Raw genomic sequence first — 25,454 nt, forward strand, 5'->3', positions numbered from 1 at the left:
AAAAACTTAGAATAATCATTTACACAAAAGATTGCAAAATCTTCTTTAAAAAGAACTCTTTATAATCATCTGTCAATTGTGGTAATTTGCATTAATTATTAAATTTGCTCTAGATTTTCGACATTAATTACTTAAAATTTCAGGGGGTGTGAACCCTGGTGTAGATAATCTTATTGATATACTGGTTTTTTTTTTTTTAAAGAACAGATGGGTTGGAAGAAACTAAAAAAAGAAAAGAGAATTAATTAAAAAAACAAAAAGATAGAAAATTGTATACTATTGTCCGTCTTTTTAGCATTGTAAAGCAACATTGCGACATTTGTAACACCTTCTTTCAAGCCACCTTTGGCACTACCACCGTCTTCTTCTATAAATTTCCCCCTCTGCTGTTGCAAATTTCTCAGACCATTGAGTAGTGAGACTGTGAGAGAGTCAAAATGAGTCAAACTTTCTTGACAAAGCCATCTTTTGTGAGATTCAATATCTTGGTTGTGGATGATGATTCCACATCTCTTTCGATTGTTTCAGCTATACTTAAGTTTTGGGATTATGATGGTATATTTGATCAAAATCTCATTCTCTTGTATCATCATATATCATGTTTGCTAATCATCTATATTCACGCCGATTTCACAAAACATTTTGCCTGCACAAATCATCTATTGTGCTATATTTTGACGTTTTGGCTATCTTCTATCAGATTTATCAATAATGTTTTGACATTTTGGTTTCTCTTCTCTTAAAAATGCAATTTTTTTTCTCCTCCATCTAATTATTCTTCTGTTTCATTTGATAATTCTTTTGCATGCATGAAAGGTTTTAGAAGTTTTTTTTTTTTTTTGTTATTTCAAGCACTTCCCATCATGCTGTTGAAGCGGTGATGATTCGAGTGGTGCAAAAATCCATGATTTATCTTTCATTTTATGACCCATAAATCAAAATTTCAAAATCTTTTCTCGCTATTACCACCAACACTGTAGATTCAATTAATTTTCCGGTTATATTTCACCATGTCTTTTAAGATTTTTTATTCAACTAATTTCTTTAATTATAGTGTTCATTAGTCATAGTTTGTAGTTATAATTTGCCTACTTATAATTAGTGCTTCATGCATATATTTTTTAGGGGGGTCAATAATAGTCACTACATCTCCTAATTAGGTGTAACGCCTCTCTTTTTTTTTCCTCTCTCTCTTCAAACCATCAATGTAACTAAAAAATAATAATTTTACTCATTCTTCAAAGTAGATTTCACGCATTAATTTTTTATTTATATTATTTATAATTTTAAAAAAGGCGGGGTGAGCAAACTTGATATCGATTTCTAGTCTCCTACCGCCTCCAAAGATTTAAATTAGATAGCCAACCGAAAGAAATTTTTTGAAAACCACTAAATCAAACCTGGTTCTACAATATATTTCATATCTTAGCTTTATTAGTATTATGTTTCAAAAAATCTTCATATAAGGCAAGTGAATGATTTGTCAGGATATATATCTATATGGGTCGACTCTTTGGTAAATAAAATGAAAAATTCAAACACTGTTATTATTATTATTATTATATTTATTTACAGTCTCTGTTGTTTCAATCAATTGCTTCCTTAGTTACTTTCATGTTTCAAGGATATATCTTTACATGATAAATAATTTTTGCATGCATGCATGGCTTTCCAGCTTTGTACAAATTAAAAGATTTCTTTTGTAGTAGTGCATCAAAGATTTAACCTTTTTCCAGGGAAGATTTGGCTTCTGCAATTAGAGTTAGTTCATACTTAGCTTTATCTATTGAACAGATGATTTTTTTTTTTCATTTTTACTTCTTTTTATGTTTGTTCCATACGTTAAATCTAATTTTCTTCTTGGTCTTGGCATCTCGTCTTTTATTACATGATGAAAGCCAGCTAGCTACAAAATGAGCCTTCACTCTCTTCATTTGTTCTCTCTAGTAATAAAGATGCATGAATCAAAAATATTAGATATACTTTTGTCGGTTAGTTATTATTATTGCATGCTGATTTTTAATAGTCCTCTTTCTTGAATTTCAGTTGTGACTGTGACTCGCCCGGTTGAAGCATTAGCTACAGTCCGGATTCAAAGAGACATCGACCTCGTCGTCACTGATCTCCACATGCCGGAGATGAATGGGATTGAGCTTCAGAAAGAAATTAATGAAGAATTCACGCATTTGCCTGTCATGGGTAAGTTTAATTTCATCAATAATTAATTAGTATTAGGAAATTATTCTTTTTAATTATGTAAAACATATACTAATATCATTATTTTAAATTAAATTTACAATTTTGTCTAATCAATTTCAATTTCAGTAATGTCCTCTGATGACCGGGAGAGTGTCATAATGAAGGCCCTAGCAAGTGGAGTTGCGTTTTATATATTGAAACCTTTGAACCCGGATGATCTCAAAAATGTGTGGCAATATGCTATGACGTACAAGAAAGCAAAATCGATTTCCATAGATGAAATTGGGAGCTTTGAACTAGCTGGCTTCTCAGCTGGTAAATTCTCTCTTGACGACATTGTTTCTAGATCATCTGTGAATGAAAGAAACAAAAACAACAAGGATTCTAAAAGGAAGGCTTCAAAAAAGGACAAAGGTAAGCAAACAAAACAGAATGCGACAGCTCCAAAAAAGCCCAAGGTGGCTTGGACTGATTCACTTCACAATCGATTTTTGCAAGCAATTAGACATATTGGTCTCGAGAGTAAGTTTTTATCTAATTAAATCATTATTTTCATTTAATTACTGACTATAATATTAATTCATCTCTTTTTTTCTTAAATGAAATTCTCTTAGAGGCTGTTCCGAAGAAAATTCTGGAATTCATGAATGTTCCAGGGTTAACGAGGGAAAATGTGGCTAGCCATTTGCAGGTTTGTAATTAGTTTTAACTCTAAATTCCACTTTGCTATTTATTCTTATATAAGCATATGAGCCTAACTCATAGCTCAACTCAAAAACACGTTCAAGAGTAGAGGATTTTCCCAAACTTATATTTTTAGCCGAATAACTAATCTCATGTATGATTTTTCCTATCATATGGATACATAGAACTTGTACATGTTTATGAACCTCTCTTCATTTTTTGAACCTAATGGAAATTTGTATGTCTTCTTGTAGAAATATCGGATCTTCTTGAAACGGGTTGCGGAACAAGGAGCTAGCGCAATGGGAAAGACCTTGGCGCTCAGATCCAGTTTTGCATCCGGCCATGTCTCTATGATGTTACAAGAAGCACATGAGTTTTCACAAGTCAGAGACCAGCAGCAGCAAATGAGGACCTCAGCATTCCTACCTGGATACGCAAGTGGTGTCTCAGCTCTCAATGGTACCACATTTGGTTCCATTGGCTTCCCAAGCCTTGGAGCTTCAAGCAGCAGCTCTGTGCCTCAGCCTGGATTGATGGGAAATCAAGCTAATTTTCCTCAATCACTCTTTGGAAACACTAGAAATCCGCTTTATCAAGCAAACTCTGCTGGCAAGACATGTGGCTCATCAGGGTCAAATGCCACGGAAGCAAATCCGTTGTCGCGTGGAGGTCTGGCCGCTGGTCTTATGAATCAAATGTACCAGCAAAAATCACAATTAAGGCCGAATCCCTATGATAATTATAACATCGGAGCTTCCTCTTCCAAGGGTTTTGGCACATCGGGTTGGAGCTCCAGTAGCAACACCTCAGGACTTGATCAGAATATGGGAACTATCAAGAATAACACATATTCAAACTATGCTGGGATTCGACTTAATGATGATGGGGAGCTCATTCCAGCAGGTCAAACGAGCCTCATCAATGGCAATGGTCTGAATGGTGGCTATGGCTTCATCAGTGGGACTTCTGGAATTATGGCGAATGCGGCTTTTGGTCATTTGACACCAGGAGCGTCTTCTTCTTCTGCCCGCTTTGATAATGCAACTTACCAGATCCCTTCGGCATTTGCCGGTGTCAATGAACAGGAAAATACTTCCATGCTGTCGCAATTGTCATCACAACAACAATATGGTCCCGGGAACAATGCACAAAATGATTTCACTAATTTTGCTCCGATCAATAATGCTTCTGTTAACGGTAACACAGCTCAACCTGAACGACTTGGCGAAGGTATTGACCTCGTTGACCTTCTCTTTGACCCATCCGACTATCAATTCCTTTTCCAGGTATTAAAGACTTATTATTTGGAATGCTAAATATTTACTCTATTAATTAAGTGTAATTTTCTTGGGCACACTTATTAAGCAATAATGACTCATTTAATTTTGTGCCTTGACAAAAATCTCATTGACTAGCAACAAGGTGGGGAAGGTGCTGTGAATCCTAACCCAGGTAGTGGCTCTGGTTCACATCAAGCTGGGCTCAATCTTCCCATCAATCAATCCCAGAATCCTGATCTTTCTGAGGCATTTGCTGCTGGGGATAATTTTCTTAGTCCTTGGATTGAGCCAACTCTTGAACAGGCACGTCCAATTCTTAATTAATTACCCCTTAAATTTCGCACTTGATTTTGTTCTGCGTTAGAAGGATCCTAGTAATTTACTAATCACTTGTTCTCAATAATGCAAAATTATTGTATACACAGCTACTGGAGATTGAAGACGTTTCGGACCCAGAATTAAGCAGCATTGCGGATCCCCTGAATGTCTACTATCCAAGCTTTGACCAAAACGCCAGTCAGGCAAGATTTTTAGTTTCCTCTTTTCTAGTATTATACTGCTTTTAATAAACTCAGGCAGCATCACAAATTAATCCTAATGGTTTTATGTACGTGTAGCAGCAAGGCAGCCAAAACAATATCAATAAGTCTAAGCTAAATGGCCCGTATCCGCAAGAAAAATCTCCTTCAGGAGATCGGGCATGTCTATCGAGTGGCTCCATATAAAAAATTTCACGATGTCACGTAATATTAATTAAATTACATTGCCTTGATAATTTGGGTTTTAATTTTCTTAAATTTTATTGCAGGGGTGGGATGACGAGTTCATAAACTCCCTATTCCGTGAAAACCCAAACTGAGAGAATGGCACCCAGGAAGGATTTAAATCCGGTCGTGAAGAGGCTTATCCTATATACATTATGGGCGTTGACTGGATTTAGTTCTTATATATAGGTTTAATTAATAAATAGCGGTTTGGTTTCGAACTGGCTTTTACCTTTGGCTTGCTGTTTGTTTTGTTTGTTTGGTCTGTAATTACAGTTTATGTTTGAGCTTGGTAAGCTAACTGGACCGCGGACATGTATCCTACCTCAAGTGGGAAACTTTGAGCTTGTTATGCCTCTGGTTTTATAATATGGATCTTGCTTTCAGCTTAATTTTATGAGCCATGAATCTCTCGTTCATCTTAAATTTTTTTAGCAATTATATAGCAGCCAATGGGTGTCAACATCCTGTACTGCCTAGTGAAAAATGGTTAATGGGCTATACATATATACGGAGCGCAAAAATTCTATAAGTATTTTTGCACTTTGGAGTGCAAGCCTAGTTCTAAATAAGAAAATATATTATTAAAACTATACTTACAAACATTTGAATAAATTATTTTTGTATAAGTTGTAAAATTGATGTGGTATTTAATTATACTATCTTACATTAGTGTGTACAAAAATAGTTTATACAAAAATTTGTAAGTAAATTATTGCTCTGCTATATGTTGTATAAAAATGAATCATTAGAAATGATACCATAATCAAATCTACATCTCAGTATCGTCTAGTAAGCCTAGTATTTTGGATATAATTACCACATAATTAACGCATGGGGGCCTGTGACTCTCAGCGCCTAGTGCACAAAGTTGTCTATCCTCAAAAGGGTTAGTTGTGTGGGAGTGAGTTATTACAAATGATATCATAGTAGCTAATGAGAACAACTGTTCGACCGATGAGTATTCAATTTAGATTCAGATTTTTTAGTAATTTTACTCTCAACTTAGATTTAGATTTGTGGTGGTACATTTATTTTTATTTTATTTTGTATGTTTTCTTTTAATTTTAAATTCTGGTGGGAATTTTTATTATCTATTCACGCTTCTAGGTTTTAGATGTTAAAGATAAAGATAACATCTTTTGGAAGGTCAGTCTACACAATTTTTTTTTTTTTAATAAGCAATCTAAACAAATTTGTTACTATATAAATAAGGAAGATCTGGCAAGGGTAGGTGGAAGATGATATGAAGGAAGAACATAAAAGATATCTTCCATAATGCTGTATTTGGTATGTGCGCCTCATTATAAAGAAACCTCAAATGAACAAGATTCATGCCTGAATCTCAATAGATTTATTTGCCTTAACGATGAGACAAGTGGGGCAACTAAAATTTTTAGAAAACTTTTTTAAATTTTAACTAAAAATTTTTATTTGTCTCATATTATCATTATCAAAATCATTTTGAAGCATATGATAATTCTAAAATTATTTTAAAAAATAATTTTTTTAAGAAAATTAAATTATGACCCCAACTAAAATCCTCCAAAATATCCCTATCTAATTAATTAATTTTCATCCTTACCTTAATAAAATTAAATGACTAGCATTATTACCATCTCTATATAACTTGTGATAATATATAGTGGTAGACTATTATTATTTTTATCTTTTTATTCTCTTCAAATTAGCATTACTTATCTTCATAATTTTTTATAAATATTTTTCATATAAAAACATCATAAACCCTAATAAAATTGATCAACATATACTAATATAGATATTAAAGGATTATATTCAATTGAATATGGTTTATGTTATGACATCTATTATCTTATATATGTGTTATGTGAGATGTTTAATATTTGTTTAACATTTATAACTTGTAAGGGTACGAATGTAAAGATGCTAGTTTTCAATTTTTTTAGTTAAAAAAATAACTTTGTTTATCTTTAGAAATTCAAAAAAAAAATCATATTATTCAAATTCAAACACTTAACTCTATTCAAAATTCATATTAATTCAAGTCTATTTAGATTTTAGAGAAAAAAAAAACCACCTTAATTTTATTGTTGCTCTATTACACAGGAAATAAACAGTCTTACTACAGATTTAAAGTTCTGGATTTAGGCCTCCAATACAGGCCATCAGGTACAGTCATAGCATGCCCAACGGGCTACAATCAGATGGCAAACTTCATGATTAAAATTTAAAAAACTACAAGCTAAAGAAATTAAATTATAACAACTGCAAGCCGAAGCCCCAATCAACGTCTCTCACTCAGTACGGCTGATCACGGAACAGGGAGTCTATGAACTCGTCATCCCAATCCTGCAATGACAATCAGAATTTAGAACCACAATTGTCAGCAAAAATTAAAATTTAATTTCAGTGAACATGAAATTTTTTTAAATTTAGAATGAAGTCATCTGATAGACATGCCTGATATTGTGTAGGAGAATTTTCCCCCGGATGCGGGTCATTTAGGTCAGAGTTGGCGTTGTTTTCACTGGGTTGTAGCTACAGGTTCACACAAAGAAGTAGGGTTAATGTGGGATGCTACCTGATTTTACTAAAAGATATATAGTAAGAAAAAAACTAAAACTTGCCTGATTATTAGGATTTTGATCTAATCTTGGATAATAGTCAATCAATGGTTTCGCATTGCTGTTACCCAAATCCAGGTTCATTACTTCTTGAATGTCCTGAATCTGAGCACAATATTTTTGCATTGATAATAACAAGTTAATTATAAATAACTAGAATATATGTTTATATCTATATACATCTACCTATATTAATCTATATTAATTGGGGTAACTAATTAAGAATTGGACATGCCTGTTCAAGAGTTGGTTCGTTCCAAGGACCAGAAGCATTGTCAGCGAATGCGCTGGGAAGGACAGGATTCTGGGATTGGTTGATTGGACGATTGAGTTCAGGTTGATGTGAGCCAGAGCCACTACCAATGTTAGGATTCAGAGCACCCTCCCCGTCGCCTTGTGGCTAGTCAATGAGGTTTTTGTTTAGGCAGCACCAATATAATTGAAATTGAGTCACTACTGTTTAATAATTGCGCCCCGAAGATTACACTTTGAACACAGTAATTAAATGCCTAATATACTTTCATACCTGAAAAAGGAATTGAAAGTCGGATAGGTCAAAGAGAAGGTCACCAAAATCAGCACCTTCGCCTAATCGCCCAGGTTGAGCTGTGTCATCATTGACAGAAGCATTAGCATCGTTCATCAGACCAAAAGTAAAATCATTTTCCACATTTTTGCCGAGACAGTATTGTTGCTGTGATAATGACAATGGTGGCAGCACTGAAGTATGTTCTTGTTCATTGCCAACAGCAAACCCTGCGGGAGATGAAGAGTATCCCAGAGGCAAATGATGAAATGTCGCACCTTCATTGCCAGCACCAGCATCCCCCTTGACGTTAAGCCCCACTTCACCTGCTCCAACGAGCTGATCCCCATCATTTTTTAGTCGAATCCCAGCATAATTTAAATATGGGTTATTGTTGATAGTCCACATTTTCTCGAGTCCTGATGCGCCAAAGCCCTTGAGAGATGAAGCTCCTGTGTTATTATCATAGGGATCCGGCCTTAATTTAGATTTTTGGTGGAATATTTGATTTGAATTTGTGCCATTCATAAGACCACCGGATAAACCTCCGCAAGAGAACGAATTTGTTCCCATGTCAATTAATCCTGTGCCAAATGTGGTGCCAGGGTTTGCTTGATAAAGAGGATATGTAGTGTTGCCAAAAAATGGTTGATGAAAATTATCTTGAACTCCCAACAGTCCCACATGAGACAGAGAGTTGTGGCTTTGCAAGCCAATGGAACCAAAGCTGGTGTTTCCGTTGAGCTCTGAGATGCCACGTCCATATCTAGGTATGAATGGTGATGTTCTCATTTGCAGCTGCTTTTCTATTGCTTGTGCATAATCTTGTACTTCTTGTAACATCATTGAGGTACGGCCTGATGCCAAGCTGGATCTATGGTTGAAGTTCTTTAAAGCAGCATTAATACCGTCATCGGCAACTCGTTTCAAGAAGATCCGATACTTCTACGAAAACACATACAAACCTTCCGTTAGGTTCAGAAAATGACGACTACCATATAGCAAGGTGGAACTATTTGTAGTTTAACAAACAGACCTGCAAATGGCTAGCAACATTTTCTCTAGTTAAGCCTGGAACATTCATGAACTCAAGTATTTTCTTTGGAACAGCCTCTATTAGAATTTCATGAGACAAAATGGGAAAATAGAAAAATTATTAGTACAAACATTCTCATCTCATGTTCAGTAATTGGATATGGAAATTAATAATATTAGAAATTTCTTACTTTCCAGAGTGATATGTCTAATGGCTTGCAAGAAGCGATTGTGAAGTGAATTAGTCCAAACCACCTTGGCCTTTTTCGGAGCAGCGGCATTCTCTCCTTCTAGCTCATCCTTGCGTCTTTTTGAAGCCTTTCTTTTAGAATTTGTTTTGCTTTCCTTTTCTTCGATCATGGATGATCCAGAAACAATGTCATGAAGAAATGATATTTTCTCAGCCGAAGATCCATTTGCAAGGCTACTTTTTTCCTCAGTGAAAATCGATTTCCCTTTCTTTGATGTAACAGCATATTGCCACACATTTCTGAGAGCATCCGGGTTCACTGGCTTCACCATGTAAAACACAGCTCCACTTGCTAGGCTCTTCATTATGACACTCTCTCGGTCATCAGAGGACATTACTGCAATTGATTGATACTTGTATGTTAATTAAACAGAATATAATTGCAATATAATACTAGCTAATAGCCTATTAGATGAGACTCACCCATGACAGGTAAATGAATAAATTCTTCATTAATTTCTTTTTGCAGCTCAAGCCCATTCATCTCTGGCATGTGGAGATCAGTGATAACGAGGTCGATGTCTTGATGAATCCGAATCATAGCTAAAGCATCAACGGGGCGTTTGACAGTCACAACTGCAATTAAAAAAAAAAAAGAGAAACCATGAGATTTTGGGACATGATATGATGATATATATACAACATGAAATTCTTTCTATATGCGTTATTTATAAAAAGAAAAAAATAGAGGGTTGGGTAAATTATAAATTAATATTTTAATCCTCTATCAACTCAAGTGGTCAATTAAATAGAGTTGCTTCAAAATCACTTAGGTCCATGAGGGTGATAAAATTACTTGAATTAAAAAAATAGATTTGAGGTATCACGGTATCAGTATACTAATAAATAAATAGTTATAAACCCTAGAGAAATGAGGGAGATTTTTTATTTTTTATCTTTTTTGAAATTAATTAGTGAAATGTTTTACTAAATCAACATGCACTAATAAAAACTATACCGCGAAAAAAGATTATAATCAACTTACGAAGTATAAAACCCTAAGTGCAGGAGTTAGATCTTCACTCTAAAGTGGTAAATAAAAATAAACGAATGCACGTTGCACTAGAGAAATCTTTTGGGCAGAGCTGGAAGCCATGCATGATGCATGCAAAAGCTTAATAAAAAAAATCACTAAACTTGTAAAGATCCTTGAAAATGAGATTAAGAAACGAAGCAACTAATTTGAAGAAAATGAAAAACAAGAGTTGAAAAAAAAAGGAGATTGTAAGAAAATATTGTGCTTGAATTAATGCCTTATGTATCTATTTGAACTAATGCCTTCACTAATCTTATATGAAAGATTTTAAAAACATAAATACTAAGATCCGATTTGATATTGAGGTTGGATAATTTAAAAGATACAACGTGAGCGTGTTTGATAAAAACTAGCAACTGTGACTTGGAAGCAATGATAATTAAATCTCACACTTGTATGATAAAAAATCTAAAATATGTTTACTATTTTCATTAAAATTATTTTTTAAAAATTATATTTACTATATATTATCGACTTTTATTTTATATTTGAATTTTTTATCCACAACAGCTGTGGTTCAAAAGTTACAACACCTTAACACCAAACAAAACCAAGATGGAACAAAGATGAGATCTAGATAAAGAAAAGAGGAAAATGATAATTTTAAAAAAAATTAGAAAAGCATTCCACCTAGTTAGTTCGGCAGTATCGAGAGTACATGCATGAAGCCAGAGCACGTTGGAGAAATCTTTGAACAAAAAACCAAAAAGGCATGACGAAATACAATATGAAAAGCACACAAATAAATTAACTGGATCTATAGTTGTGATTGAATGGTAATCGCAAGAAATTAATTTTTTTTTATGAATTTTCGATTTAGGTGTCGTAAAAGGAAAAGAATTAAAAATTCTCGAGTGTTATAATTCATCAAATCCTCACTGCTATGGAGCCGATTGGAAATTAAAAAAAATATGATCTCAAAAATTTCATGCACGCATATGCAAAATTAAGCTAGTGAAATGAAACAAACAAAGATTCTCAAGTACATATGAGGCCAAAATATAATAATTTCAATAGGGAAAATTAGATGGGGAAAAAATGATTTTCAGAATTTTCAAAAAATTATTGATAAATCTATGGAGCACAACTAAGCGCCAAAAATAGTACTCTTTCTTCTTCTCATCGGCAACTAAAATTTGATAAAATTGAAGTAGAGTTGAAAAAAAAATAACAATAATAATTTTGTGCTTGCAAATGACCAAAATAGATGATTTTGCAAGCATGATGATTCTAATTAACAGAAACAAAAGCATGAGATTTTTATCAAATATACCATCATAATCCCAATGTTTAAGCACAGCTGAAACAATAGCAAGAGATGTTGAATCATCATCCACAACCAAGACATTAAATCTAAGAAAAGACGGTTTTGCCATAAAAGTTTCACTCATTTTGACTCTCTCACAATCTCACTACTCAATACAACCCTGAGAAATTTGTGGCCACAAAGAGCAAATTTATAGAAGAAGATGATGCTACGGCCAGAGCTGGCTTGAAAGGTAGTGCTGTAAATGTTACAAAGTTGCTTTACAAGGATAAAAAGACAGACAATAGCATACAACTTTTTTTAAAGTTATTTTTTATTGTATTTTTTAAAATTTCTTCAAAACCATCTCTCAACAAAATGCGGGCTGGATATAGATAATACTATCTACAATTCGCGTACACACTCATAAGATTTTAAGTAATTAATGTGGAAATCTAGAGAAAATAGAACAATCAATGCAAATTACCACAATTGACAGGTGCTTACAAAGAGTTCTTTTTAAAGAAGATTTTGCAATCTTTTTGTTTAAAATGACTCTTCCTAGTTCGCTATTTTCTATTTTTGGATTTATTTGATTTTTCACTTGGTAATTTCACAATTATCTACCTTGATGATGTTAAAATTTTTACACAAAAAATTCTAAACTTACAAGATTCGGTCTTCTTTAGTTTTTTTTTAAATGGGTTTAGAAGAGTATATGTTAGTTAAGTTTATTTCTTGAATATATTTAACTATATCTTTTACATTATTTATTGATTGAGAAGTAATTAAACATATTTCGGCAATTCATATTTATAAGCTTTTGAAATAGGCGAGCCTCGAATTAATTTAATAAGTGTATGACACTAAAAATTTGAAAATTCTTTTCTACATTTACAATACTAGCACCATCTACAGATCTACTTCTCTTTTATTGTATATTCGAACTTTACTATATTTTTTTTCTAACATTGAAAGTAATGATAATTCAAATTAACAATCTCTAGTCCAACATATCGATAAAATTGAATTTGGTTGAAGAAATGAGCATACAAAAATACAAAATTAGGTTTCATTTGATGAAAATATGATTTTGTCCATATAATGTTGGTGTGACATCATCATTAGACTAATGATAGTATCGAAAATGTAATAAACTGTTATTTTTAAAAAGTTAATATAGTTAAATGTCATCTTTCAATAATGCGTATACTGATTTGTTATTTCGCAATACTCAGTGTAGTGAAAGGATAATAACCTTTATAACAACTTAGATTTTAACAACATTATCTTACTATTACAATCCATAATAGGAAAAGTATGAAGAATTTAGTACTTAATAGCACATTATTGTTGATACTTTTAAATATATAATTATTCTAAAATTAAAATAAAAAGGAACTTCGCATAATCTCCATTCTTCTTAATTAAGTTTTTTTTTAAATACTTTTAGAATTTAGTTAAACACTTTAAATTTCATATTTTGCATATAATTATATATGTTATTTAGTCGACCTACTGTATCAAGAAAATTATTGCAAAACATGAGAGATTATGGAGTACTTATGTTATATTATATCCACTTAATAATTAAATATAACTATTAATGACATGATAATTTTTCAAAATAAACACATACATGTCATACGTACATTTAAGTGGTGTAATATAACGGAGACATTCTATAATCTCTTGTGCAAGAACCATGAAACCATGGTCAATGGAATACACTTGCCCATATACGAGCACTCCATATTTTGGGTCAATTGCGCGGGCTTTTTGCTCCAAAGAAAAGCATCTTACACCACTAGTTAAATTAAAATCACAATATTCTCTTTTACAAGTTTTTTTTAAAAATAAATTTAATTGTAATAGATTTGAACATCACATAATTATTAATTGGCTTCGTCAAAATAATGCGTATTATACCAAATCAGAAAACCATAGTATTCCATATTGAAACAAGGTACCAATTGCCTGTGGTTTTGTAAAATTACTAAAACTGCATTCCATAAAATAAGAAATGCCCGATTAAATACGCTTTGGATACGTGTTAAAAAAAATACTAATTTAAATACAATTGTCAGATATTATAGATACATTTATTTGAGTTTTAGATACGGTTTAAAGTTTATTTAGAATTTTTAAATAAAGTATCATTTTTTCGTTTTTATTGTGAGATTTTCTATATTATTATCTTTTCAAATACTATTTGACTGTATGTAAGACAACAAAACCATAATTTGACAAGTTATTTTCCTCTTTATTCCATTAGATAAATTATTAGTTCTCTTCAATGACTATGAATGTGATCGACTCTTTCTTAAACCAAATTATAAAATAAGAAGACAATAAATAAATGGGTCATTCTATAAATCAAACACGAGTTGTGTAAATAAAACATAAGATATGTAAGTTTAAAGTAAAATTTGTTAATCAATGTAAGACTTGTAAATAGTAGGATAAACAAGTAAATTAACATAGAAGTGGCAAATTATTAGTAAATAAAATAAAAACTTATAAATGTAACATGAAACTTGTAAATCAACATTAAACGTAAAATAAAACATAAATTGTGTAAACGAAACATAAGACTTATAAACGGAAAGTAAAGCAAGTAATCAAGAAAATAGTGGTAAAATAATGTATTATTGGCAAACAAAACAAAAATTTATAGATATAACATAAAATTTGTTAGTCAATATTAAGTGTAAAATAAAATATAAAGGATGTAAATGGAATGTAACATAAATAAATTAACATGTGAGTGGCAAATTGTTGTATCATGGTAAACAAAATAAAAACTTACAAATATAACATAAATTTGTAAATCAACAAGTGTAAAAAAAGAACATAAATTAAGTAAATTAAACATAAAACTTGTAAATGGAATGTGAAATAAGTAAATTAATATATGAATGGTAAATTGATGTATTAGTAAACAAGACAAAAACTAATAAATGTTATATAAACTTGTAAATAATATTGAGTGTAACATAAAACATTATGTAAATGAAACATAAGATTTGTAAATGAATGGTAAAATAAGTAAATTAACATAAAAGTGGTAAATTAATGTATTATTAGTAAATAAAACAAAAGCTTACAAATATAACAGAAAACTTATAAATCAACATTAAGTGTAAAATAAAACATAAATTATATAATGGAATATAAGACTCATAAATGAAACGTAAAATCAGTAAATTAACATAGAAATGATAGAACTAGTGTATTATTAGCAAGCAAAACAAAAACTTACAAATATAACATAAAACTTATAAGTCAACATTAAGAGCAAAATATAGTATAAATTCACTAAATAACATATAAAACTTGTAAATGGAAGGTAAAACAAGTAAACTAACTTAGGAGTGGTAAATTAATCTATTATTGGTAAACAAAATAAAAACTTACAGATGTAATATAAAACTTTTAAATGAACATTAAGTGTAAAATAAAACATAAATGGAGTGTAAAGTAATGATAGTTTTGGGTTATATAATACATGTGACGATTTATGTGAAATTTATTAAGGATAAAATTTATTCTTAAAATGGAGTTTTGAAAAACTATTATTTTCATGTTTCTCAAAGTTATTTATAAGATAAAGTGATTTTGCATCATTTTAAACCTACTTAATTGCAACCTAAATGACCTTTAAGTACAAATAAGAAGAAAGTTTGAAACTACATGAAATATGTATAAAACTAAAAACTAGATCTAATTTTATTGATATATAATATATGTCTAGTAATATACAAATATCTTTTGAAACTACATGAAGTATGTATAAAACTGAAAACTAGATCTAATTTTATTAATATACAATATATGTCTAGTAATATACAAATATCTTTTTACTTTACATTGGCTTGATCCACATCAAGAAAAATAATCTTGCTTAATTAACATGTGTAGTAAATGAATACTGTAATAGAAAATGAAAAAAAAAGTTTACAAATGTCCTAGGAAAAAAAATAGAATTTATGGTTAAACCAATTGAATAAAATTTATTCCTTATTTTCAATACAATTTTTTTTTTCAATCAATGAGTGAATTTTTCTTTACTTAATTAAATTAAATGAATAAAATATTTTGCATGATTAAAGTTTATTATTTACAAGTTTTATGTTATTTTTACACGTGTTTATTTTGTTTGTTATTTACTTAAACATCAATTTACTACTCTTGCATTAATTTACTTATTTTATCTTTTATTTATTAGTCTTTTATGTAATTTACAAAATTATTTTTATCATGCATTGATGCCGTACTTTTAATCACTGCATTATAAAATTTTATAAATATAAACAAAGGGTTTGCAAAGGAATTATATTTGATTTGATATTGGAATTGTCCTTAATACCAAAATACTCTCAAGTCTCGACTTATTTTAATAATAAATATTTTTTTAAAAATTAAAAAACTTTCTGGATGGAAATAAGCCGACCCACCCCACCAAAAGTTAAGTATAAAGAAGTATTTCCTTTGTATTAAGTAAAGATTTGGCCCATCAAAGGGCCAGATCAGCAGCCCTCTAAGATTAGCAATGTGTGCCAATCTATTCTCAACATAAATATTTGAGTGGTCTGATGATTTTGAGATATCAAAATTGGGTTGAGTATCAAATTTTACTAGCTTGTGATCTAATAGTTTCTACTTTTGAACCATTGTGACTATTGTAATGTTTGAAAAATTATAATGTGATTTGATTATAACTCTGTTATTTAGGCGTTTTGAATTTTTATATGCTATTGAATTTGAATGAATTGACTACAAGAAAGTTTGAGTTGACCATGTTATGGTTTTTCATATGTTAACTTCTTTTGTGAATCATTGGAATTAAATTTGTCTTCAACTTTTTAATCCACTATTACAGGGATCCTTATAAGCTAAAGAATTAGAGCAATTAGCATGACTGCACGAATTTGATAATCTACTGTTTCTGGAAAATTAAGGGGAAATAAATGTTTAACGCAATATGATGATGAATATTTTGTGTCAGTGAAAAGTTCTTTTAGAGAATAAAATTTGTTTAAACGATAAAACAAGAGAGGTGAAAGATAGAAAAAAAAAATCATTGGAAAGTGAGAAAAGGATTGTGGGTATTTAAAATCTTAAATATTAATTTCATTAAATCTAAATCATTGATTGAGGCTTGGCTATGTTGCAACTGTGGTACCGTACCACAGTTGCAACCAGCCATTGAATCCACTGTTACACTTCTCCATCTAAGTGGATCTAATGGCTGGTTGCAACGATTGTCCCTTTAAAAAAAAAAAACAAAAAAAGAGGCCCTTAAATAAAGAGTTAACAGTTAAGAGGGCACTAAACGGGAATAATTAGTGCCGCACATATCATGAATAAGATACTGATTAACACTAATAGGAGGATTAGTAAAATTGTAAAGGTTAAGAAGGAGGTCATAGGCATAATTCGCAAAGTATTCTACTGCAAAATTCACCTCTCCGTAAATATGGTTGACCTTAATGTGCCAATTCCTCTACATGAACTCCTCAATCACCCTCACAAGCCGCAAATACTCGTGAGTACGTCATTTTCAAATAATTACTAATCAGCTAGACAACACAAAAACTATCAAATTCAACAAGTAGCCAAGGAATATCACAATCCCAACACACAAACCATTGATTGTCTATTAATTTAATGGTATGTTTACTTACAGGATTCAGGAATGGGAATTCGGAATCGGAATCATTCCTGCGTTTACTTGCTAAAATAAGGAGCGGAATCAGATTTGTTTTCGTGGACCCCACAACAATTTGGGAATCAAATATGAGAGTCTTTCCTATTCCCTGCATTTCCCATTCTACCCACGTTAATTTTGTATTATTCCATAAATACCCTCACTTTAGATAAAAAAATATAAAAACCGAAAAATAAAAAAAATCCCTAAAACCTAAACTCTCTCGCTCGTACCTCCCAATCGAATGCCATCGGAGCTGCTTCCATCACCATCGCAGCCATCACCGTCTTTGTTGTCAAGGTTCGTCGACTGTGGACAGCTGCTCGTCGCTGGTTTCATCTCCATTGGGCCGCGTCAATTTCGTCACCGTCTCGATTTCGCCCCCATCTCATTTCGTCTCCGATTTCGTCTTTAATGGCGACGGTTCTGATCTGATGATGTTGCTGCTGCTGCTACTGCTAACGATGATGATTGTCGTTGCCGTTGTTGTTGATGACGATGAAAATTGAGATTTTGATTGTTGCTTTTTTTTTTTTTTGGGAAATGGATTATTTTTGTTGATGATGATTATTTGGGAAATGGATTAATTTGTTGATGATGATTATTATTATTTTTTTGGAAATGGATTATTTTGTTGATGATGATGAATCTGATTATGATTATTATTATTAATTTTATTAGTATTATTATTAATGATAAATTATAATTAATTAAAAAACTAATAATATATGAATATAATTAATTAATATATTAACAATAATTTTAATAATAATAATAGTTATTATTATAATTAACTAAGGGCATTTTAGTAACTTGAAACAATTCAACCTATTCCAATTCTGATTCTTGCAGCTCAAGAAAACAATTTATTTTGATTTCCATTCCCCATTCTCATTCCAACTTATTCTGATTCCAGTCCATTTCGATTACTGACAAGTAAATGCAGCATAAATGTTGTAAATTACTCTAAATTTAAACGTAATTTAAGTGGTTGTTGGTCCGCCCTCTTAAATCAAAAAAAAAAAAAAACTTGAGTGGTGCTATTGGCACCCCTCAAAAACCGACTCTAAATACTTTTGCTAAAACTACCCCATTAAATAATTTAAAAAATGTTCTCATTTCTAAATATATCTACTTTTATTTCATAAATACCCATACTTTACAGTGCACACCCGATCCTCACAACATTTTAGTATAAATCATCATGCATACCTCCACCAAATCAAAGCCTTCCACCCACTCTTGCTATTCTCAAATCTCACCCCAATTCTAAGTTTCTAAGAACAACTATGTTTTTGTTGTATGGTTGTTAATTACACTGGGTTATGTGTGTAAAATTTAACATTTTAATAGTCAGATTAACAAGGATAATAAACTAATCATACAACAATTCTATTTGCAATTAGGAAAAATAGGAAAAAGACAAAAATTAATCTACATAAAATTATCTTATTGATATACTGAAATTTACTTTTACAAGAACATAGAAAGAAATTTAAATATGATTTAAAGTTAAAGTATATATGTGCGAGCTTGTGTGTATATATATCACTATTGTAAACTCAAGAAAATATTAGGGATGACAATAGGGTGGGGTGGGTGTGGGGAGGCTTACCCCAATCCCCACATCATTCCCCAATAAATTTAGTGGGGGTGAGGATAGGAAATCCCCATGTGGGAAATGATTTCTTCATCCCTACTCCATTCTCCAATTATTTATTTTATCGTAAGTATAGATATATTATTTTAATAAATTAAAAATTAGAGATTTAAATAAAATCATCACTATATTATAAAGTACTTACATTATTTTAAAAAACTCAAAAAATTTAAAACAATATCTTGAAATGTTATCAAAATTGAAAAATGTTTGAAGAGGGTAGCATATTAAGAGAGGAAAGAAAAAATAATAATATTTTAGGGTGGAATAAGAATTATATTGCAGGGTTTTCTTTTAGTTATAACTTATCTATAGTTGGTAAAAATAAAAAGAAAATTTATTAATCAACATTGTAATTGATAAAATAAAAATTTAAATATATATATATATTACGGGGATTGAGGTAAGGGTAAGGTGGGGAGTACAAACCCAAACCCCACCCCATTAAGAATTTGAGGATTAATTTTTCCTTATTCCCTAAAAATTATTCAAAATTCATTACATTTGGGGTGGGGCTCTATGGGACCCCAAACTTGTGGAGAACTTTGCTATCTCTAGAAAGTATTAATAAAATAAAAATCTTGGTTCGGATTTTTCGATCAAGATTGTAAGAGAGTGTCATTCATTCATTATTTTGTTGGTTGGATTCTGAGAGTTCAGAACTCCTGCTCTTAACAAAACAGAAAACATACTTTTATTGACTTTATAGCATTTTTATGTAAATTTCACTGAGGACAAAACTGTAAATATGCTGAAGGGGTTTGATGGGGATTTTCGAGGAGCTCCATTCAAAAACAAGACAGAGAGAATGTATCTGTAATTGGGCTTCAAACACAGGCCATCCCCTATACTAAACCCAATCATCACCTATCCAATTTTGCACCGAAATAACGAAGCTTTTTTTTGGTGGGGGGGGTTTGTGTGCGAACAGACTTGGTCCCCCGACCCCCCCCCCCCCCCCCCCCCCAAAAAAAAAAATCCTGTACTGAGTGTGGGATTCAGAACAGATTTACAAATGTATTACTAGAAAAATTGTATTGGTTCTACACAAGAAATATGAGGATTACAATTTACTTCTACCATTTTTTTTTTCCTGAGCATAGACCAATCTGTTGTATTGACATGATATTTCTTGTGTAGAACTGAATTTTTTCCTGGCCAACTGAATTTTTAAATTCAGGTATTCTATGATAGTGTACCTTTAACTTGTTCATATAATGCCCATAACAGGATGCCAATGACGGTATCTCTAACCAAGCTCTTTAGAAGACTAGCAATCCAGCCATTTGAGCCATCCCCAGATGGTCTTTTGCCCGCAAGGTCTCTAAATCTCAAGTTTCCCTGATCTGATACTAATGCATAAATTACCCCATTCATATGCCCCTTTCCAATCACGCCCACCACTTTCTTTGAGTTGTTCACTGCCTTGCTCCGTTTTAGAGACCATGCAAGATACTGAAGAATAAAGCAAAATATGTCACATCATTAGAGGGCCAAATTTGGGTCTTCGTAGTTCATCTAACAAGAATACATGTAATTTTCCTACAAAATCACGATTCATGTGACAAAATCCAAGAATAACTTAAATTATAGCAAACCATAGAACCAAAATCATTAAAAAAAAATTCATCCACGTTAAAAGTCAACAACACTTCAGCTTGTTGATGCCTTTTTCTTGCTCAATGACAATTACCGTGTCTCGTTCATGTATAAGAGGCAGCAAAAGGGATGGACATGAAAAGCTTAGCTTCTTGTAAAGCTGAAAAGTACTATCATCAGGACTTGGTTCCTGCATATCAGATAGAAGAGATCTTTAGACTAACCAATATTACATGTAATCAAGCTTTGCACAATAGTCATAACTTCAAAGAAATGTAAATCTCAAATAACTAGGATTCAAATACTAATTTCTAATTCAAGATCCAGGGGCTCATCACTGCTTATCATCAACGCTTCCTGTATCTACATGGATTGTAGTGTAGATACTTTCAACAATCCATTTCTTCCGCTTTCAAGGTCCATCACTCTATAAGATGGTACTAGAAATTGCAGCTAACATTCTACTCACTGAATTCTACCAAGACAAAAGAAATAATTTTGACACATGTCAAAAATTGAACAATTGTGGTTGTGTAGGCACATGGTCAATTGACAGGAAAAGAAATGCAGGACATCTTTGAGTAAGAGAAAGACCTTGAGATTGTCTAAAGACATGTCCGAAGGCGATGTTATCCCCCGAATAACATTGATCAGTAAATTAAGTTTCTCGTTCCACTTTAGAGAATTCCATGCCCTTTCAAGCTGAATGATCAGAAAAAACAGCATAAAATACATTAGTTTCTTGTTATTTAACACATTAACCATGTGCAAATAATACAACCTCAGAAAAGAAAATTACTAAATATAGCAATTACAGCCATATTTTTCAAAAAGAACCTATTTGTCCAATCACCATATCAACGAGCCAAATACATAATTTAAACTGGGCATACAGTTATTTCGATTGGTCGATCCCCCAAGACAATTTGAGCACCAACTTCTTCTGCTACTTTTCGAGCAGCACGGAACTGCAAATCATGTAACAATTTCGTAAATTGAAGACACAAAATTCAAGTTTTTGGCATTGCATTGTAGCAAGCATATTCTTTCCAGTATCCATTACCTCGTCCCCAAAAGGCCGGTTGACATCAGAAGAAATTTTAGATGAGAAGAGGGCCAAAAGTAGGCGTAACGCTAGAGCTGTTTGCCCCCCTGCCATTCACACGAAACATTATGTAACTTGCCTCCACATTCATCTTCATATGACATGTGTTTGGTAAACAAATTGGAAAAGGAAATTAGTCCTCACCCAAGTCTATGCTCCGACCAACAGCACCAAAAAACCCAGTGCCACTCAAGGAAAACATATTTGACCTTAACTGTTGATCATTCTCCCCCCCATTAGAAGTGTACATAATCCCAGCTCTGAAAATGATCTGTCCAGTAATTGAAGTCAAATTGTGGAATGAACACAAACATACATAATTTTGAACTAATTACTAGCTAACCAAGAATGAATATTAGCAAAAACAAAAATGGAAATCAAGCTCGCCTGCTTCTGCAAAGCTCCACAACAACATTATCGGGCTTGATAGCCCGCACAACTCGCTCCACGTCAGCAGCTGAATCTTGGGAAAGATGAGTGGTCCCAATCAGCCAGATGTTCTCCGGTTCAACAAACTCCGACCTCCAAGCCGGCACGGGACCGAATTGGCGCTTTTGTATGAGAACCAAGGTGCCGTCATCAGCCAAGTTTAGCAACTCGGGGCAAGCTTTGGCAATTGTGGCTTGGGAATCTGACAGAATCTCTGTCCGGAAATCGAAGTCTTGCGGCGGAGGTTTGATTGAAACTTTGAATGGCTTTATGGGTTTAGTTGATAGGAGATTTGGGTTCGCCGAAAAGATGGGGAAAGTTGCTTTTTGAAAGGCCTCCATTGAAGTCAACCGAAGCAAATTCGATTCGTAAGTAGTAAGCCTTTTGAGAGACTCCGAGTTTGGATAAGGCAACCAAATTTTAACGGCAATAGTCTATGGAGCGAACAGACCGGTAAAGCGGCAAATCTAATGACTAATATTTGTTAATCATAAAGATTCCTTTGTGTGTATTTTTATCGTGACGCCGTGGTAAATTCAAACATAGCAACAAAGTTTAATATCCCAGGCTAGTACCCACGTTAGTAGTATGTGTAATTAATTAGAATTTCACTAGATTTCGGATTGTACAATAAGAACTAAAAAAAAATATATTAATTTTTAGGGTTGTTTTTGTTAATAGAAATATTCATATTTGAATCAACAAGTGATAATTTTTTTTTTTAAAGGGAGAGCGAGAAAAGGAAATTGTTGAGCGTGGGACAAAATTTCGTGTAAAGATATTGGACTCAGCAAAGAAGTAAGAAGACAGTTGGTAGCGATATCTAAACCGATGACTTAATGAATTAAAATTTGAATGGACATGTATTCATCCATTTAAGTGTAGTCGATTGAGTTAGAAGCAGCATCTCGGGAGCTGCAATCAATTGACCAATTTTGACCTTGAAGCCTCACTTTTGGAAGGAGTGCAATGATTGGATGACGACGACCACCTATATTTGTGAATTAAACTTTTGTTAAATTTATAATGTAATTTCAATAACGACACATGTCAATAAATCTTTAAAGATCTTAAAGAATTAGAAGAGAAAACGCGTAGGAGAGGATCTGGATCCCAGTTAGAGTTTGAAATATATGATTAAGAGATTATGGAAATTAATCTTCTTTTAAATATTTAGAAAAAAAATTGAGTGCACCTCCACCATGGCAACATTGGAGAATTGGAGAGTGACCAAGTGAAAAATGAGAAGATACGTTTTAAGTTGAGGTTGGGTGGGTCGGGGTGCATTTAAAGAATGCAAGTTAATCTGATGTGGCCATGTGGGGTTTACGGGTAGTAACTATCATGGGGAAAAAAAGGTGCTCGTCCCTACAGTCGGCCATGGATGGAGAAAGCCCACCGCACGGCTTGCTGGAGCCACCGTATCCAAAAGTAGCAAGCATTATACAATTATTTGTTTATTTATTTATTTTAAGGAAAATCCGAGAATTATTGACTGGTGATATGATATGTGGGGGGCGAACACGTGGGCCTCTGAGTTGATTGATTTGACAATTTTATTACATTTTCACTGATGACGATTTGACGAAATTATTGTATATATCACGTGAAAACCTTTAGAGAGCTTTGTGTTTTTTTGGTTGTATTTTCTCGACTGTTGTTTTTTTTGTAACAACTTGTTCAGTAAATTCCCCAAACATACGTACAAAAAAAATGAAGAACACATCTTAATTCCCAAATGCGAACTTCAAAATTTAGCAATAAATCGATGAAAGTGATTGGCATAATATGTGTATAAATGGAAGAGATTCTTACTCTCTATGTTCAAAAATAAAATAGCGTTTATATTTTAGATTGGAGTGAAAATCTTAAAAATTAAGAGTGAGGAGTGGGAGTGAAAATGAGAGTAGGTTGTTTATTTATACTGGAATAGAATTATGGAATTGAAACCAGAATTTAATTTATGTGTTTATATTGTCTTGGATTAGGAGTAAATGGTTTTAAATTATAATTTTATCCGTATTTAAAGAATTATAATTTTTAATTACAAAATTAATAAAAAATATATTTAAAAATAAAATATTTATTTATTATATTTTTAAATTAATAATAATTAATAATATTATTAATTATGTAAATCATGAATTTTTATTAATTTTAATTTGAATTATGTAAATAAAAAATTATTAATAATAGCAACACCAATGAAACATTATTATTGATAATATAGTACAAAAATTAATATTTTCTTAGAATAAAATATTTATTATTATTAATTAAATAAATATAATAATATTATTTTAAAATAAATATAATAATATTTTAAAATAAATATAATAATAATATATTTTCAAATAAAGATATAATATAGTAATATTATTAATTCTCTATGAGTGTAATAATATTATTTTAAAGTAATTTTAACTTAGAATCAATGTAAATTATTATTTTTAATTAAATATAATAATATTATATTTAAATATGTTTAATATTATTATTTTTAATAAATTTAATTTATAAAATAATATAATAATATTATTTAAATAAATATAATATTTGTATTTTATTAAATTTAATAGAATGAATATGTTTATTATTTTTTTAATCGATTTAATTTATAAAATAATATAATAATATTATTTAAATAAATATGATGTTATTTATTTTATTTTATTAAATATAATATCTTATTAAATATTTTTTTATTTTATTTTAAATATAAAGCTAAAAAGAGAAGAGGGGGGAGTGGATTCCCACTGCTAAGTTCCACCTAAGGGTGTCAAAAAAAGCCCACCCGGACCGGACCAGGCCTGGACTCAGGCAAAACACGAACTACATACACAAAAAAATCAGACCCGGGTTTGAAATTCTCAAACTCGGACATGCCCGGGTCTGGGCTCAACACCAAAAACTCAGAACCCGAACCCAATTTCTTAATAAATTAAACAAAGAAAATATAAATATATTATATATAATTATATAATTATGAATTTATTATATGTTGGATGTTATTTAGATTTATTGTGTGATTATTGTGTTGTTGAATTTATTTATTTTTATATAGATTGAATGAGTTTAGGTTAGAAATTGGATAAATTTAGGTATTAGAAAGTAGATTGAAATTTTTTTAATTTATTATTTGTGTAAAATTTGCATTGTTAGTATGTTATATATTTTTATTTGATTATTTTCTTTTTTAAAGCTTGAGATTGAATGAGTTCATTTGACTATTTTCTTTTTTTAAAATTTGCGTTGTTAGATAAATGAAAGAAAACAATTGAAGGAAAAAAAAATTAAAGTTATCACATGCGAGCTTAGAAAC

At 31.4% G+C, this 25,454-nt stretch overlaps 3 protein-coding genes across 4 annotated transcripts; 1 reads left to right on the forward strand and 2 right to left on the reverse strand.

The window, feature by feature from the left end:
* Nucleotides 1-207: 207 nt before the first annotated feature.
* LOC102607904 (putative two-component response regulator ARR21) lies at nucleotides 208-5,025 on the forward strand. Its single transcript, XM_025092367.1, has 10 exons — nucleotides 208-211; nucleotides 433-555; nucleotides 2,047-2,199; nucleotides 2,326-2,721; nucleotides 2,814-2,890; nucleotides 3,138-4,172; nucleotides 4,302-4,469; nucleotides 4,592-4,687; nucleotides 4,784-4,864; nucleotides 4,975-5,025. The coding sequence occupies exons 1-10, from the start codon at nucleotides 208-210 to the stop codon at nucleotides 5,023-5,025; spliced, it is 2,184 nt and encodes a 727-aa protein (XP_024948135.1).
* Nucleotides 5,026-7,210: 2,185 nt separating this feature from the next.
* Nucleotides 7,211-11,774, reverse strand: LOC102607605 (uncharacterized). The gene is made up of 9 exons (XM_015533999.1): nucleotides 11,657-11,774; nucleotides 9,771-9,923; nucleotides 9,289-9,684; nucleotides 9,099-9,175; nucleotides 8,063-9,007; nucleotides 7,772-7,936; nucleotides 7,540-7,641; nucleotides 7,373-7,450; nucleotides 7,211-7,261 (listed from the first exon to the last, which is right to left on the reverse strand). The coding sequence occupies exons 1-9, from the start codon at nucleotides 11,772-11,774 to the stop codon at nucleotides 7,211-7,213; spliced, it is 2,085 nt and encodes a 694-aa protein (XP_015389485.1).
* An 8,211-nt stretch (nucleotides 11,775-19,985) lies between these two features.
* On the reverse strand, nucleotides 19,986-22,684 carry LOC102618755 (uncharacterized). Of its 2 annotated transcripts, none has more exons than XM_006490260.4 (7): nucleotides 22,091-22,684; nucleotides 21,848-21,963; nucleotides 21,662-21,750; nucleotides 21,492-21,566; nucleotides 21,193-21,300; nucleotides 20,693-20,788; nucleotides 19,986-20,454 (listed from the first exon to the last, which is right to left on the reverse strand). In XM_006490260.4, the coding sequence occupies exons 1-7, from the start codon at nucleotides 22,471-22,473 to the stop codon at nucleotides 20,185-20,187; spliced, it is 1,137 nt and encodes a 378-aa protein (XP_006490323.1). In that variant the 5' UTR covers nucleotides 22,474-22,684; the 3' UTR covers nucleotides 19,986-20,184. The 2 variants fall into 2 exon arrangements, with proteins under 2 accessions (XP_006490323.1, XP_006490324.1); XM_006490261.4 differs by having other exon boundaries at nucleotides 21,848-21,974; nucleotides 22,091-22,239.
* Between the last annotated feature and the right edge of the window lie 2,770 nt (nucleotides 22,685-25,454).

This window comes from Citrus sinensis, chromosome 9 (assembly GCF_022201045.2).
Source record: "Citrus sinensis cultivar Valencia sweet orange chromosome 9, DVS_A1.0, whole genome shotgun sequence".
Classification (NCBI taxonomy): domain Eukaryota; kingdom Viridiplantae; phylum Streptophyta; class Magnoliopsida; order Sapindales; family Rutaceae; genus Citrus; species Citrus sinensis.